This window comes from Hesperophylax consimilis, chromosome 7 (genome assembly GCF_061612785.1).
Source record: "Hesperophylax consimilis isolate HC1 chromosome 7, BYU_Hcon_1.0, whole genome shotgun sequence".
In the NCBI taxonomy this organism is placed as follows: Eukaryota; Metazoa; Arthropoda; class Insecta; order Trichoptera; family Limnephilidae; genus Hesperophylax; species Hesperophylax consimilis.
The window spans coordinates 41,174,617-41,191,699 of NC_142842.1; the positions used below are offsets into that span (position 1 = coordinate 41,174,617).

At 35.9% G+C, this 17,083-nt stretch overlaps 3 protein-coding genes across 3 annotated transcripts; 1 reads left to right on the forward strand and 2 right to left on the reverse strand.

Annotated features, from left to right (window-relative positions):
• Nucleotides 1-1,720: 1,720 nt before the first annotated feature.
• LOC149422783 (heterochromatin-stabilizing protein CFDP1-like) lies at nucleotides 1,721-12,268 on the reverse strand. The gene is made up of 4 exons (XM_089634005.1): nucleotides 12,199-12,268; nucleotides 8,609-9,130; nucleotides 3,396-3,597; nucleotides 1,721-1,841 (listed from the first exon to the last, which is right to left on the reverse strand). The coding sequence occupies exons 2-4, from the start codon at nucleotides 9,126-9,128 to the stop codon at nucleotides 1,748-1,750; spliced, it is 816 nt and encodes a 271-aa protein (XP_089490131.1). The 5' UTR covers nucleotides 9,129-9,130; nucleotides 12,199-12,268; the 3' UTR covers nucleotides 1,721-1,747.
• On the reverse strand, nucleotides 9,755-12,108 carry LOC149422784 (uncharacterized). Its single transcript, XM_089633956.1, has one exon. It carries the CDS (start codon nucleotides 11,996-11,998, stop codon nucleotides 9,932-9,934), a length of 2,067 nt encoding a protein of 688 aa, XP_089490082.1. The 5' UTR covers nucleotides 11,999-12,108; the 3' UTR covers nucleotides 9,755-9,931.
• Nucleotides 12,269-14,556: 2,288 nt separating the features above from the next.
• LOC149422785 (transmembrane protein 170A-like) lies at nucleotides 14,557-16,032 on the forward strand. Its single transcript, XM_089633957.1, has 2 exons — nucleotides 14,557-14,671; nucleotides 14,756-16,032. The coding sequence occupies exon 2, from the start codon at nucleotides 14,885-14,887 to the stop codon at nucleotides 15,287-15,289; it is 405 nt and encodes a 134-aa protein (XP_089490083.1). The 5' UTR covers nucleotides 14,557-14,671; nucleotides 14,756-14,884; the 3' UTR covers nucleotides 15,290-16,032.
• The last annotated feature ends 1,051 nt before the right edge of the window (nucleotides 16,033-17,083 follow it).

Sequence of the window (17,083 nt, forward strand, 5' to 3'; positions counted from 1 at the left end):
TTGCTTATGCTGCTTCATTTTCATTTGGTGTAATACCTCACAAGGGTGCCCCTGTCTGCACAATGTAAAGACAGAGTAACTATACCGCCACCCGGTTGTTGGGCAGGCAAGGGAAGGGAATATTTTTACTAAACAAATAAGTGATTTTCACATGGGACGTTAATAGTTTTAGGAAAATTCAATATTCGGCAGGCAGGGGGTCTACGGAAAAAAAATGTATTTGGCAAGTGGTCTACGGGGCAAAAAAGTTTGGGAACCTCTGTTTTAGAAGAACTAATTGCACAAACAGACAGCTGCAGATAGTGACTTTGTTTTATACTATTTAGAGATTTATTTTTTTAGAAAGACAATCAGTACTCCGACAATATTTTCGCTAGGAGAAGAATTGACGCCTGGATTATAGTCTGACGCATTTGTCAACTCGGCCACTAACAGGTCTCTGCATGAATTATAAACCATAGAAAGTGGTAGACAAGCAGTGCTTTCAATGCCGACTTATGAGTAGAGTTAATAGCTTACAATTTTATTATATTTCTACTGGAATATAATAATTTATTGAAATGTGTATGGTCCAGAAATACTTAGCTTTTATATGTGACTTTTCCTAGTAGGTAATTACTCGTCCTGTGCCCATAAATTTTACAATAAGATATCATATTTCTTTGACATTACATCACTGTTTAATTTTATGCTTACATTATCATATGTAAATGGTTGCTTAATGGATGTCTTTCTTGTGTAGGTACATATATTTTGTTGCCCTTCTGCATTCGGTACTTTACTATAAAGCATGTATATTATTTACAACCTTTGCATTTTGTCTTCATTATATGTAAAACAAATAAAAATTGAATCTTCTATTTATAAGAGGAGTGTCTGTGGTGGGCAGGCAGCATGGATTTAATTTTTAAACAAATCTACAGTTTTATTCCAAAATTGATGAAATTTTGCTCACTCCATCTTCAAAACAAGAGGAAGGTCACTGTCGGTGTGAGAATTCAAAAAACTACCCCCATCTACTTTTCTCACCCTTTAGAGCAGATTTTTTTTTCTTCTTGATGAAATTTTGCACATTTGACATTCAAAAAAAGAAAATTATTGTTTTCTACATCTGATTTCGAAAAACTCTGCATGAAGCCCGCAGGGAATTCAGCAGTTATAAATAAAGTGAAAAGATATCATTGTTATTCAAGGTGTTGGGAGGTAAAGTGGACTAACTTTGTGAGGTGATTCTACATGATGGTAGAAGTAAAGAACTTGTCATGCACATGCATTTGCACTTGGTACTGAAATCACAAGTGACTCCATATTTAAAGACTCGGCGACTTAGGCGGCGACAACCTCACCCGGATGGTCGCAGGAGACTGGCGTGGCTGATGAATCAACAGCATGTCGGCGACGTTTGCCTGTATACGAACCTCCATGCAGATGTGGTGGTAGTCGCCGAGACACTTGAATAGTCGAGTATAGGATACTTGCGTATGAGTAGGCCACTATGCCAGGAAGACCATTTTAGCAATGAAAGAAAACAAAGAAACTTTTGTAAAATTAATGTTTATTAACTATCACATTATCCAAAAAAAAGTTGTGTTTTTTAAAATACAATAATTATGTATTGGTAGCAGTTATTATGAGGTACTTATGAACACAAAAATTGTAATTGGTTGTTTAAATAATCAGGTTCAAATTCTTTCAGGAAAAAGATAGACATCATTTTTTTGCCTAGTCTTACAAATTTTTATTCAATTTATCTATTGCTTCTTTTATTTGACCTTAAACTCTTTTCTATTTCAAATTGATTTACGTCTGTACGCTGGAGGAAGTCTTGTCGGTCCAAGTATCTGAAATGGAATTGAATTTTATTATATTACATTAAAATTGGTGTAGGCACTCTCTCAATAAATTTTCCTTAACTCTTTAGGTGTAGTATGCCGATATAACATCGTCATCACACTTTATGCCCATGGAGTGCGGCATATAGGCTGGGCCACATAAAACGTGTTACGTTATCTACCGGTTCGAAACTCGATCACCGCATGAGTATTCGTCACCCCCCCATTAGTCATTGGAAATACTGGCAATAACTTTATTTTATTTAGCATGGTGTTGTCCAAACATAACGAGAAATAGTGTCATAAATATAATAAACATTTTTCCTCAAATTATTAAGACTTCTTCTCATGAAACTATGAAAAAAGAATAAACGCACCAAAGAGTTAATATTATGGATTTCTATTTATGAAGTGTGCAAAAAACAAAGGAGTTGGCTTGAACTTTGACATAGTAGATTATTGGCAGGAAATTGGATTGGTTCGAATATAGATTAAAGCAGAAAAGATGTACGTAATATGTAAGTGGTGAGGAAAAGAACATGTGAAATTATTACTTTTATCAGAAATTACTTTAAATTCGCAATAATATTAGATAAGATAATAAACATTATTAAGCATAAATAATCATGTATGTATTTATCTAATTATGTACAAAACACAAGATAGACTTCAGGTACAAACAGGGGCCAAATATTAGTTACTGTAAACAGAAAAAATTAAAACATTGAACAGTAAATGGTTAACTTCAAATCAAAAACAGAAATCCTTGATTCGGCAAGCAATCTCTAAATAGTATAAAATAAAGTCGCTTTCCGTGTCTGTCTGTTTGTGCGCTTAGTTCTCCTAAACTAGGCAACGGATTTTGATAGGGCTTTAACTATCATTTAGAGAATTTCTTCCGGAAGGTTTATATATATAATAAATGCATATTATATTTATAGAAAGTCGATGTTTTGTAATAAAATGGTAAAAAAAACTTTGGGGCACTTACATTGCTAAAGCTGGGTAAACCTTATGAGATACATCAAAATAGTGTACTACGGAATTGTATATCTTAAAAAAGCCTAAAGAAAAGTCCACAACAGTCTATCTCCTGAGGGTAACTCCCAGCAACGCCGGATACACGTCAGCTAGTATACGCATAATTCGAAATGTGGCATAAATCTAATTGAATGAGTCACTTCAAAATCTTGATATTGATCTCAGTGCTCTCTCACTAAATACTTTAATGCATACACGAAACACTTAAAAAGGTTAAAACGGGCATTGACCAACGTTGGATAAATATTGTAGCAACATAACTAAATGAAACATCGCTATCGGTCTTTGGTAAAATTTCCATTTTTCAGTTTAAAGTGAAGGTGTCATGTTTGTTTGCGAAAAGACTCCGTTTTCTAAACTTATTCAAACAAAAAACGTGGATGAACGAAATAAACAGAAACACATGCGACAATTCACATAGGACCTGATTTAGCTTTCAATTAGAAAAAATAACAGCGGATTATAGTAGTTGTTGGATAATGAAGCAGTGGATTACCAAAAGAGTACTGTATAAATATTTACCCATCTCTCCCTCTGTTGTGTATGGAGATATCTTCCTCTATCCCTTCCTCCTTCTTGAAGGACATCCAGTCTAGTTTGGTTTTCTCCAGCACGCTGACCTTGTCCTTTTTACCAATTTTCCCCATTATGGAGGCGAGACCTCCGCCGGTTTTCCTGGCCCCGGGCAAACTTGATGCCGGCAAACTGGATGAGGCTGCCTTTGCTGTAATACAAAATATACATAAGGCATTGGGAATAACAAATAATGTTTGTTATAAATAAGAACTCTCTAACGGTAGGTAGGTCTTTGTGATGATTGTTTATTTTTATGTGATACGGCACAATAGTTCCATCAGCCCGGACGTACTGGGATTAAAGCCAAGGATCTAATGTTTAAAAGATGCAACATTACGAATTTTACAAACCACTGGAGAAGTTAAACAAAAATATCTTATATTCCATCATATTTACTGATTTGAATGTTAGGTTTTCCATTGTAGGTTTCTTTCAATGATAATGTATCACTCGTGCGATTGTGGAATATGTCAAACGGCACTCCTACTCTGGTAAAATGATCTCATCATCATCTATATCCGTTTATTACCAGAACTGTGGTGGTATTAGGACCAAAACCCAGGAGCTACTAATTAATGTATTATCGAATAACTACGACGTTATAGTTCTAGTTGAAACATGGCTTGTAGCAAGTATAAATACGGCTGAATTCATAGATTCGCGTTACACGGTGTTCCGACGTGATAGGGACCGTACACTCACTGGTAAAATGGACGGAGGCGGTGTGTTGGTAGCAGTGCGCAAGGAGCTTGCATCTTCCCGGCTCGATGACTGGGAAAATGGTCAAATCGAACAAATCTTCATTTCTATTCCGGTAAGGTCTTTCAATCTCATCATATGTGCAGTATACATACCTCCTACCTCACAACCTACGGTCTATGATACGTTCTCCGAAAACCTGGAATCTGTATATTCATCACAACCAAATAATACTTTTTGTGTACTAGGAGATATGAATCTACCAACTCTGACTTGGTCATTTTCCGAAGACAGCAGTCAAGGTCTCGCCTCTTCAAATACGGCTGCATCGAAAACTTTGCTTCAAGCAATGTCATTGATGGACTTACTCCAATATAACTGTATACCAAACCATAATGAAAAATACTTAGACCTCGTATTCTACAGTCGCGAAACAAATATTAAACGTAGCAACAACCCTCTCCTCTCAGAGGATAGACACCACCCAGCCCTTGAATTTGATATATCCTTCGTAATTCAACCAAAAATCAAAAACAAAATACAGCGTAGGCGCAATTTCAGGAAAGCTAATTATGCTCAGATTAATGAGGACATTAATTGTATTGATTGGTTATCTGAAATCGCAAATTTACCAGCCGAAAAAGCAGTAGATCGATTCTATTTAAAAATAAACAGTGTAATTGATAAGCTTATTCCAGTATTGGCACGACGAAATGACAAATTCCCCATATGGTTTACTCCAGAACTTATTAGGTTATCAAGGAAAAAAGATAAAGTCTGGCTCAAATGGAAGACATATAAAGGTCTTTCTGACTATCGTGAATTTTCCTTCTTACGTGCTACATACAAAAAATTGACTTATGAAACCCGAAGGTTATTTTTTGACAACATCGAAAGTTCATTGCAAAATAATATCAAAAGCTTTTGGTCATACATATCCTCATTAAAATCGTCTGATGGATACCCTGCTGCAATGTCCTTCGAAGGGCGCAAATCTAACGATGCCCAGGAAATTTGTGATATGTTCTCTGAATTCTTTAAGTCAACATTTGAACCTTCCTCTATCAATGACCCAATTATTAACATTGACCAACTCGAGGAAGTTCAGGACTTTGGACTTGCGCACATTCACACAATTAAACTAACGGAAAAAGAAGTGCAATCGAGTTTAAAATCGATAGACATAAACAAGGGTGCGGGTCACGATGGAATACCGGCGTTTTTCCTTAGATCTGCTGCGTCGTCACTGTGTGTGCCGCTTACCATAATATTTAATAAATGCCTGAGTGATGGGGTTTTCCCTGATAGGTGGAAGTTGGCCTATATTATACCGGTCCACAAGGGTGACTCGCGTCAAAGAGTGGAAAACTATAGGCCAATATCCATTCTCTCGGCGATCCCTAAACTATTGGAAAGACTTGTCCATGACAATATATATCCCCAGCTTGCTGCCAAAATTAATGAACAACAACACGGGTTTGTAAAAGGCAAATCTACCACGAGTAATTTACTTATTTACTCAAATTTCTTATTTACTAGCATGGATCGAGGCCACCAGGTAGATGCAATATATTGCGATTTCAAAAAAGCTTTCGACAAGGTTGACCACCTTATTCTTATTAAAAAAATTATGTACAACGGAATTAAAGGAAATTTATTACGTTGGTTTATCTCATATTTAACAAAAAGACAACAAGCCGTATCATTACGAGGACAGACTTCTACATGGGAACCAGTTACTTCTGGCGTGCCACAGGGGTCAATCCTGGGTCCGCTGTTGTTTATTCTTTTTATTAACACTGTTACTAAATGTTTCATGCATTGTTTATATCTTTTGTACGCTGACGACATAAAAATATTTGCCATTGTTCGAAATTTAAACGATTGTCTTCTCATACAAAGCGACTTAGTAAGGTTCGAAACGTTTTGCAATGAAAACAAAATTTACCTAAGTTACAATAAATGTAAACAAATAAGTTTTACTAAAAATCACAACGCTATCAAACACAATTATTGTATTGGTAATTATTTACTCGAGCGCGTTTACTGTATAAGAGATCTAGGCGTACTTTTTGATTCCAAACTCCACTTCGATGCGCACATAGATAATATTGTGAATAAAGCTTACAGCATGCTAGGATTTGTCATCAGAAACAGCCGTGAATTTCGAAAACCTGAAACATATCTTCTTCTTTACCACACTCTGGTCCGTTCTCAACTTGAATACTGCACCTCCATATGGAATCCACTTTACGATATCTATAAAGAAAATATTCAAAAGAAATTTCTGCGATGCCTCAATTACAGAATGAGCGCACCCAAACGTGGGTACATAAATATGCTCTCGAGTTATAACGTCTCCACTCTATCTAACCGGCGAACATACCTTGATCTCATGACTCTGTATAAAATCTGTAACAACGTTATTGACTGTCCCGACTTACTGAAATTGATAAACTTCAAAGTACCACCCAGAGTAACAAGGCTTAACGACTTATTCCACATTAGCAGGACGCGTACAAATGCTGGTGTCAGGGATCCAATCAGAAGAATGTGCGAATCACTTAATCAGAATCAAAACCTCAAGGACTCTGACTTATTTTTTGATACACGCTGTAACGGACGTAGTTGACCACATTATTTAATTTCATAAAATTTGTTTTACTTTTATAAAATGTGCCTACCCCACGCCACTGGCAAAATCACCACTCCCCGCCACTGGCCATTTTGTTCCCGGCCGCTTGAAAAACTTTGTCTACGAACGGCATCGATACCGCGTCGCCGGCTTACCTGCCGCGTGGATCGATGTCCAGCATTTTTTCTATGTAAAATTTACTAGGAAAAATCAATTTTTAAATGTTGCAAATGTTTATATTTTACTTGTTCATCCCCTCGGCGGTAGTCAAATAAACACTATTTTCGATATACTACCGCTGAGGAGATATTAAAAAAGCTGTTTTTCACACATATGTACAACCAATTTTGAACAATATTTTTTACCTTTTTTGCGTGTACAAAAATCCAGGAACCTCGTAGCATAGTGAATCTTATCTCTTTCTGAGAGCTATGTTACGGGGGACCTGGGAAAAATACTAACTTAACATGTTTTACAAATTTGATCGCTTTGAGATCATATTTACACATTTATTTACAAACTTTTCTTATTTTTTGTCGTATCTTGGCAAACAAAAAATCTAGTTGTCAAGATACACATTCTCATAACTACTATGCATTTAAACTATGTAATTGTCATTCATGTAAGCGTTCAAAATCTTTTCTAACTCGCAAATTTAAGCGACTACTTTCACCAGTGCTGCCGACAAAATGAATATGTAACATTTTGTCGGGGCCTATAAACTCATTGTTGGCGCGGGTACAATCCCACACCACTTTTGGGCTCCCAGCCCAATGTCGGGCGCGAGTCAGGCTAATCAAATATAAGCAGCCACATAATTGAAAATAAATTAGTTCATCTTTACCACCGAAACCAAGCGTTTTATTATCTACAAGTGACTCCTGCCCAACATCTGCCTCACCTCGCCAAGTCTTCTGCTTCAAGATCTTCTGGTGTTACCTCTTCAAGACAAGCCGGCCCTCCTCTGGAAAACCGCCAACACCAGAAGCGAGCAGAGACGACAGCACACCCAGTGCCCACTATTCACCAAGCCTGGGTGCGGGAGGCAGATTTCATCAAATATACTACTATCATCATCATCATCGGCCGTAAAGGAGCATTCTCATCGGTTGAAGACACGGTTTGGACCCGGCGCCTAAATCTACAGTCTTGTGCGGACTCCCGTCCAGTACACACGCACTACTTTTAGTAGAAAAATGAAGACTGTTTTCCTACAAAGTTCAAAGTAAACAACTTAGACATACTTCGTTTAAATATATTTATATATTTTTTACTTTCTGTTTAACATTGTTTATCTATTTATATATATATTTTTTTGTTTTACCCTCTAAATTTTTTCAAAAATAATTTGTAAATTCTTAAAAGGATATTGCGCATTTCTTTCATATCTCTATTTGTAAAATAATATTCTTATGTATATATTTTTCCCCTATTTATAAGTGAAAATATTTGTAAATGTTTTCTGCTGTTTAAGTTAATTCGTGAGAAATAGTTTGGATGCAGGTGAATTCTCTAGTTGATGTTTCGTATATATTTTTGTCAATTGATATCTGTATCTGTTTTTTCTCCTTAATAAAAAAACAATGGCAAGTGGCTGAGTTGGCATCGCGTTTGGGTTCCATCCAGGTATCCACTTCCTCGGCTGGCAACACAGTAAGTGGGAAAGCAAAATTTCTCAGTTACTGTGGTGTTAATAGGAGATTTTCAAATATAATATCAGGTTATTCATAACCAGGGAATGTTTGTCTTTATTTAAGAAAAAAATAATTTTAAAACTAAAAATTAATGATGTTATTAATAAAAACACAATAAAATGGTTTTATACCTTTTATGTCAGCAATGGACGCATCAGGGACATTTTTATTCACTGGATCAGCTTTCACCGACTTGAACAAGTCCTCTAAAGTTTCACTTTGAATAATATCTGGTGCCAGTTTCTTTTTATCGGCCATCACACTTGTCAAAGTTTTACTAACTTGTGACTTATCCGTATTGACCATAGTTTTATCTTCATTGATTTTAGGTTTACTCTGAGCTGGTGTTCCTAAAAACGAAGCCCAAAGATCGTCCTGGTACTTCTTTTCGTCAACGGGATCTGCACTTTTTTCTGGAATACTTTTGGCAGGCGATTCATCGGAGCTCTCATTGGATATCTTAACTTTTTTTCTTGTGATTTTTTTGGACGATTGTTTGGCTAAACGTTTCTGTTTTTTCTTGGCGACTTCTCCTTCGAATTGAGCTTCTGTTTCCTGATCTGCTTCTTCCGATTCACATTCTGAGGCGGCTTCTTCTGCTCCGGGCACAAAGTCAACATCACTATCGTCACTGTCTGAAGGAAGATCCATTGCTAGAATTCAACAAAATTAAATTTAACCATAAATAAATAATAATTCATCAACTCTTGTTGTGCAGACCCAAAATTTTCACCGTCCGTCAGTTGATTCTATTTTCTTAACAACTAAGTTTTTGTACATTGAACTGTCTAACCAGATAATGTGTCCATGTATTAGTAAAAAAAACAACCCATAAATTTTGGACTATAATACATCTGTTTTCAATTTTCGACCTAGTTGCGCCATGACTTGGGACAGCTAGTAACCAATTTCAAAGAAAAATTTTGGTTTGACTGAGGAATGAACTTTCTCTCAGGGTGTCATTTAGTATATAAACGGCTGTAATGTCATCCAATTTTAGAGAAATGCACATACGAGTATGTCCGTTTGATTGCCACCAAAAGTTGATAGAATGCATTGTCATCGACAACAAGTCTATCTGCCAAGTTTCTTCAAGTTATTTTAAAGTTTGTTGTTACTGGGCTGTTAAAACCTCCGATGAGTCACATTACAATAAATATATGAGAAATATAAACCTCGGGCCTAGAGTCAATATTTTTTCAATTGCAAATTTGTTACATTGGAAGTTTTAATTTTATTCAGCCCAGCAACGTTGTTTTAAAAAGAAACTCCAATAATATTTTCAGGATGTTTTATTGGAACAATTTCTATGCATCATACAAAAGGAAAAAATAAATACATTTAATAGATCGTCTTATTACAGCAATTTTATAAGTCGGCTCCTTCATACATTTTCATAACAATTATAATAATTCAATATGGAAGTAAAAAAAAAACATTTTGCGCCATAACAATTATCGGACAGTCTTCTTCTTCTTTATTCTGTTTCTGTTTTTGACATTTGCTACTTCGTAGAAATTACTTCCGATAGTCTTCCTTTTCCCTACCCTGTCGATAGCTCTTCTCTGTTTAGCGGTGGTCTTCTTGACAACATGAGTTTCTCCAGCGACCTTTCTAATTTTCTTGGAAATTGCTTCGTTGATTTCGTGAATTGAAAATGCTCCACTGGATGTCTTTTGTTTCTTGGAGATCTTGTCATCTGGGCCAGCCATGTTGTCCTCAATGTCACTGCAGTCTTCTTCACTGTGGCTGTAGAAGTCGCTGAAGTCTGAAGAGTCTTCCTCTTCTGGGGCCGTGGTTTGTGTAACATCTAAAGATTTATCTGCCGCACTTTCATCCAGGTCTTCTTCATCATCTTCTTCCGCTTCGGGAACTTCCTCGGTCACCTCCAAGGGTTTCACGTCTTCTACATTGTCAAACTGAAGTCCCATGCGAATCCTTTTAAAGTCTTGCATAACCTTGAAGGACCTTCCTTGCTCCACAATTGGATCCACGGGGGGCTGATCATCTTCTTGAGTTTGACTTTCATTGGCTGTGTCAGCGGTGGTATCTGAAGCTTTGAGTGGCTCTGTTGAGATTTCTTTGGGCTGGGTTTTACTTAGGGGGATTTCAAATCCAGGCGGTGAAACGTAGAAGGGCAATTTTCCTCTTTGCCAATCATTTAATACCATTTTGGATATAGTACTTATATCGGGCTCTCCTTTTTTAAGTAGCTTACCACTCCTTGCAGCAAGTTTTTCTAAAAATTCTTGGGGAGTTTCCCAGCCATCAACTTTGTATGTTTTAGCGAGATATTCTTTCTTCACGCGTTCCATCAGAACCGGAATATAATCTTCGGGACTTTTGACTAATTCTATTCTCACTACTCCTTTCAGAACCTTCTCAGTATCAGTCTCGGCTGAGGGATACACCACTCCGGGGCAGTCTATCAGGAAGATCCTCTTCATCAGAGTGATGTACTGCCAGACCTTGGTTTCACCAGCAATGGGGGCCACTTTGCACACTTTCTTTGATCGCAAAGTATTGATCACTGATGATTTTCCAACATTCGGGTAGCCAATAAATCCAACACTGATTTGTTTCTTGTCAATGTGAAGCTTTCCGAACTGTCGTAGCAAGTTAATCAGAGAGCCCTTACCAAAGGGATGGGTCAAGGAGGCGTGGAAGGCCACGGTGGGGTAGTCTGCACTGAGGATGGCCACCCAGCGCTGGGTGACCCAGGCGGGAACCAAGTCCACCTTATTCAGAATAAATATTAGATGTTTGTGTGGCTTTTCCTTCCTTAAAAAGTTTTCAATGTGAGGACAACGTGTGCCTTGAGGGTCCCTGGCATCCAAAATTTGAAGGAGAACATCTGAAGAATCGATGACCTTGTACAATTCATTCCATATTCTCCTGCTTTGCCCGGCTCCAAAGATCCATTCCCTCACCCCGTCTTTCATCCCTGGATCTTCTTTGATCAGGTCAAGGTCTTTATCTTTATTGTAAGTTTCTGATCTGTCGTTGGCGGCCTGCGATAACAACTCTAGATCTGTGAATTTGATGTTTGCTCTTTTCCGACTCTTGTTCGGTCCAAATGTTTTCCCGAAGCCTTCCGTATCTAGCAAATGGACTCGTGCATTTTTGGCAGTTTCATTTAGCAGAGTGATTGGCAACTTTGTGGGTTTCATGACAACTTGGTATGGATTTTTCACAGCTACGCCAAGTTCGTTTTGGAACTTCTGCAACGCATTTTGAGAAATAACTCTGGAGTTGCCGAACCACTTTTGGTTAGGTTCTACGCGCGCTCTGGACCCTGAAGGTAAACTCCCTTGAAATGGGGCGGCTACGATGATATGACCGGTTTTATCCCTCTTGGCTTTGAAATTTCTGTACATTTGTAACCTCTTAATTGTGGATCTGGTCCTGGCATTTCCAACTCCCTTGAGACCTTCTGTGGGCCTGTCTGGATTCATGGAGTGGTTAGATTTATTGAAACCCTGCCTCCGAGGGGCTCCCGTGGTGGAGCGTACTTTACCCATTGTTATGGGTTAAAATAAAAACAACAGACAGAACTTAACAAACCCGCACCAAATGACAAAAAACACGTGCGACGAAACTGACAAGAGAAAAGACAGAACAAAAAACAAGAATGTTTATTCCTTAGGTTGCAAGACTGTATAGTCAAGTTGAGATGTTTGGAAGAATCGAAACCTAAACTCAATGTTATTTTTTCACTTACCGAATCTGAAGCTTATCTAATATTAGTCCGTATATCAAAGTAAATCTTTTTTCTTTATTATTGTGTGTATTGTATTCAATATAGTGTTTATAAAGCCGAACAATCATCAAAGGCAGAGCCGGCCAGAACGACAATAGAATAAATAAAAACAATATTGAAGGTTGAAGGCATAAATAAACCACTCACGTTAAAGGTTTGTTCTGTAAAAACCAGGTAGGAACCGGTTAGTTAAGCGAGCAACACACAGATTGCAGAATTGAATATTATTTTCGAAGCCTATTTTTTCATAATTGAAGTTGAGAAAGGAAAAGAGGGTATGAAATTCTATTTTTAGAATTTACGCAGTGCTTACTAAATTAACAATGAGAAATTTTATTTTCATTTGTGATAAAAGAAAAAAGGATGGTTTCAATATGTGAAGCAATCAATCAGATGCACATGAAAGAGTGCCAGGAGAATACAGTACAATATGCAAGAATGCGAATAAGAAGTAAGGGCCCAGCTCTATCAAATGAAGTAGATACACGAGTATGGTAATGCCAAGATCCTGAAAAAGGTCGCTATTCGCTATGTCGGAATTACAAGGTAAATTACAAGAGAGAATTACAAGAGAGCGAGTGGTTTATTCATGGCCAAGACTGCCAAGCAAAGACAGAGTAGTTGTAGAGCGTTCCTCTTCCGACTTCCGTGGATAAATAAATATTAAAACATAATTTGGAAAAGTAGCTTTATAACACCTATTTTTAAAAAAGGAGATAAATGTCAAATTGAAAATTATAGACCCATATGTATTATGTCATCACTACCTAAACTTTTAGAAAAGATTATATTAAGTAAAATCATGCATCAAATTAAACCAATTATATCAACATTTCAACATGGTTTTATGCCAGACAGATCTACGTCATCTAACTTATTGCTTTACGAAAATTTTATTTCTAATGCACTGTCCAAGGGTCTTCAAGTTGATACAATTTATACTGACTTTAGCAAAGCCTTTGATACTGTTTCTCATCGCATTTTAATGGAAAAATTAGAACACTTGGGAATAAGCGGCAACTTTCTCGAATGGCTTAGAAGTTACTTGTCATACAGAAAATTATCTGTAAAAATTACCTCCACAACTTCTTACACTTTTTTTGCCTTAAGTGGGGTCCCCCAAGGTTCCCACCTAGGACCAATTCTTTTCCTACTATTTATTAATGACATTTCACTAATTTTCGATAATATTCACTTTCTTCTTTTCGCCGATGATCTAAAGATGTTTAAATCGATCGGTAATTCTTCTGATTGTTTAACTCTACAAATGAACTTAAATAAACTTTATGAATGGTGCATCGTAAACAAATTACATCTTAATATCAACAAATGCCAAACGATCAGTTTCCATAGATCTAAAACCCCTTTATTATTCGACTACTCAATTAACAATGCCAATCTAAAAAGAGTTTTTGAATTCAATGACCTTGGAGTTATCTTTGACTCCAAATTACGCTTCTTGAATCACATCAATAGCATTACCAGTAAGGGATTACAAATGCTTGGATTTATTCTCAGAATCGCTAAAGACTTTAATAACATAAAAACTATAAAATTACTGTACACGTCTCTGGTTAGAAGTCAGGTTGAATACAATGCAACCATTTGGTGTCCTCATTTCAACTCTCATTGTTTACAAATTGAAAAAATTCAAAATAAATTTTTACGTTTTATTAATTTCAAAATTGGTATTCCTATTATTGAAATCAATTATGTCAATTTACGCAGTAAACTTAACTTATTGAAATTATCTGAAAGGCGAAAAATATTTGATCTTCTTTTATTATATAAAATTGTGCATTCAAGGTTAGACTGCCCTGACACTATAAACTTGCTATCTTTACACATACCTCCAAAATACACTAGACGGAATATTTTATTCTACAACAATAACTTCGCCACGAATTCTGTGTTAGAAAGAATACATAGGTTGGGCAATGAACTAAGTGATGTCGCTGACATATTTAATTTAAACTTTAATACATTTAAAGCCAAATTAGTCTACCACTTTTTAAATGTAATTAATGTATAAGAAATCATTATATTTTATTTCGATTTTCTATTGTTTGTTTTATACTGTTGCTAAAAATGAAATTTGTAATTTTTATGTACTTAAAAGCCCAATAGGGCGTCAATAAATAAATAAATAAATAATATTTAGTGAGTTAGTTTATGAAGTGCACCCTTTATATTATCGGGTTATTTACTAGTAGTAGGTACTAAAATATTGAACATTCCCAGCGGTTTGTGATCAGCTGTTTAAAAATATAATTTGACAGGTCTTTCCGATGACAGGTTAGCGTACTTTATTGTTATAAACGGAAATCGCATTATGAGCAATGTCTCGAAAGATGAGCATTAATAATTATATGAGATCCGCGAAATATGATTGATACCCCTATATATCAATGTGTTTCATACACCACCACGAAATGTAAGAATTGTGTTTCTACCTTATGACATTTTTATATAATTTAACCACCCTTGAAGTATTTACGAATGCATTATTCCATTTCAGATAACAAAAATGAAACATTGCACATAATTTAGCTTTGTGCAAACCCCAATGGAAAACAGATTGAGTGGAGTAAGCTACAGTTCAAGTGTTTTGCTCTGCCCTTGGGCATGCAATGAGAACACTTAATCAATGACGATGTATAGTATGCTCTCGGAGTTCCACCCATCGGAATTGGACACGATAGCTAATGTGATCAGCCTGACGCCGGCGGACCCTCTGAACACATTTGCGGAGATGTGGTACCAGGTGTTTCTGTGGTCACTTTTCTCGTCTATATTTGTTCACACCTGCGCCGCGTTGATTTCGTTTGCGACTCTCCGCAAACACAAGTTCGGGAAATTCTTCCCCATCTTTATATTAGTGATGGGGGTAATGACTCCCACTACCTCGGGGATCCTCAGCAGTGCCGCCATAGCCTTCGTGTACCGAGCTTCCTCTCTGCAGATGTCCCCGGTGTATGCGATGCTTTGGGGAATCGGACAGACCCTAATGTCAGCTTGTGTTGGCTTCACAAGAATACTAGCCACCCTTTAAACTTTTACATTACTATACTTTAGGCAATGTTGATTGGGCAATGATTATCTAAATAATATTAAGAGGTGTGGGAATTGTGTTAAATCCTATAAAGGTGGTGTCTGTGAAATGATAATCTTATTACTAGACTATTGGTGCATTACATACCGGAAAATCTGCGACCGTAAAGGATTTCATTAACAAATAATGTTTTTTGATTAAAAACCGTGTCACGACAAAAGGATTCGTAGTTGCAATTAAACTTCAGTACGACAGGGTGAATAAACTGATCTCAACTGTTTCTAGAGTTTATTTTAGTTTTATTACAATTATTACACGGGAAATTTAAGATAGTCCCTCAGTTGATTGATTAGCCGCCCATTGTAAACATACAAGCAATGCCAAATTGCTATCAAATTTGTCAGTGCTTAGATTTAACCACTGGAGTAAAAAGGGACCTTGTTCTTGTTCAAAAATATATTAAGAAAATACCATTCCAATCCGTGAAATTAAGTACCTACTTGCTCCAAAGTATTGAAACATCGTAAATGTTTTAACTGTTAAAAACACACTTTACTGGCCACTGCCAATGTTCGAGGAATTAAGTATCGAGCATTCTGGTTTCCGAAATTGTTGAATTTGAGCACTAAACTTCAAACCAAGTGTTTTTAAAAATTCCATTTCATTTAAAAAAATCATTTTTCATGACAAATTGGGTGGATTTCTTCAGTCCTGACATATTTACTGACTGATTTGATTATATAGTTACCATATTTCTTTAACTTTACATTATTTTAAGTTGATTATAATTTTGCCCGTTAATTTTTACTTCAACACATTGGTACTTTTAATTCTGCTGAGAATTTGTAAAATGGACAATTTCAATGGCTTTAGCTAACTTTGTGAAACGTCATCTGAAGGTTAGGACTATATATCATTGTGTGTTTCATTTTGTACTTTCATAAAATAATATTCTATCCGTAATTATTTAGGAGGGCAGTGTGATACTCGACACATATTGGAATGTTTACATATTTGTCAATAATAAGGAATATTTTTGTATGAATATGCCTTCTGTGTAAAGGCTAGCACAAACCAACATAATTATTGTATCAAATAAACATGAACATTGGTAAGGTAGAGAAAAGGGAGAGATTTAGATTGGAAAATACTAATATAGCAATGTTTAAAATAAGTTTTAGTCCCAAAAAACTAATGTGAATTGTAAATGAATGCCAGTTTCATGTGTAGTAAAATATTATCTGTTTTCCTTTCTTGGAGGTTTGAGGCCATATTAAATCATAACATGAAAATATCTTACGATTGACATGACGTAATTTAGTTTTTAATAATAAATAAACAGTAATTCTTATAAACAAGTAAATAAATAATAAGGTCTTTAAAAACTTGGCAACTGGAGTGGATGTGTGAAGGGAAACGGCCAAAAAATAAAATTCTTTATTGTAAAATGGTTTCATTATGTATAATCAAATGCCAAGTAATGTTCACTATTCCCAAGACGAAACTTACAAAATACAAACCGTACTATAATTTTTATTGTATTTTCTAATAATACAAAAAACAGACTTTCAATAGTGTACCTTAGTGAATTCACTGACATTATTTTCCCTTTTTGTGGTTTCAAACAAAAATAGTATAAAATTCCTAATCTGTCGAATTAGAATATACATACAATATGCGTTTAAAAAATATATCTAACCCTTATTATTGTACGTAAACATTTGGATACATTATGCATCAGAAAATGTTAATAATTATTGCTCACTTTTTATAGGAAAACTATTAATTAATCTC

What these genes read in the sequence shown, in the direction of transcription:
- LOC149422783 (XM_089634005.1), bottom strand. Translation starts at nt 9,128, where the DNA reads ATGGATCTTCCTTCAGACAGTGACGATAGTGATGTTGACTTTGTGCCC. An exon ending in GTCCATTGCTGACATAAAAG is followed by an intron (nt 3,598 to 8,608) that starts GTATAAAACCAT and finishes TTTGTATTACAG; the next exon opens with CAAAGGCAGCCTCATCCAGT. An exon ending in CACAACAGAGGGAGAGATGG is followed by an intron (nt 1,842 to 3,395) that starts GTAAATATTTAT and finishes ATTCCATTTCAG; the next exon opens with ATACTTGGACCGACAAGACT.
- LOC149422785 (XM_089633957.1), top strand. Translation starts at nt 14,885, where the DNA reads ATGACGATGTATAGTATGCTCTCGGAGTTCCACCCATCGGAATTGGAC.
- LOC149422784 (XM_089633956.1), bottom strand. Translation starts at nt 11,998, where the DNA reads ATGGGTAAAGTACGCTCCACCACGGGAGCCCCTCGGAGGCAGGGTTTC.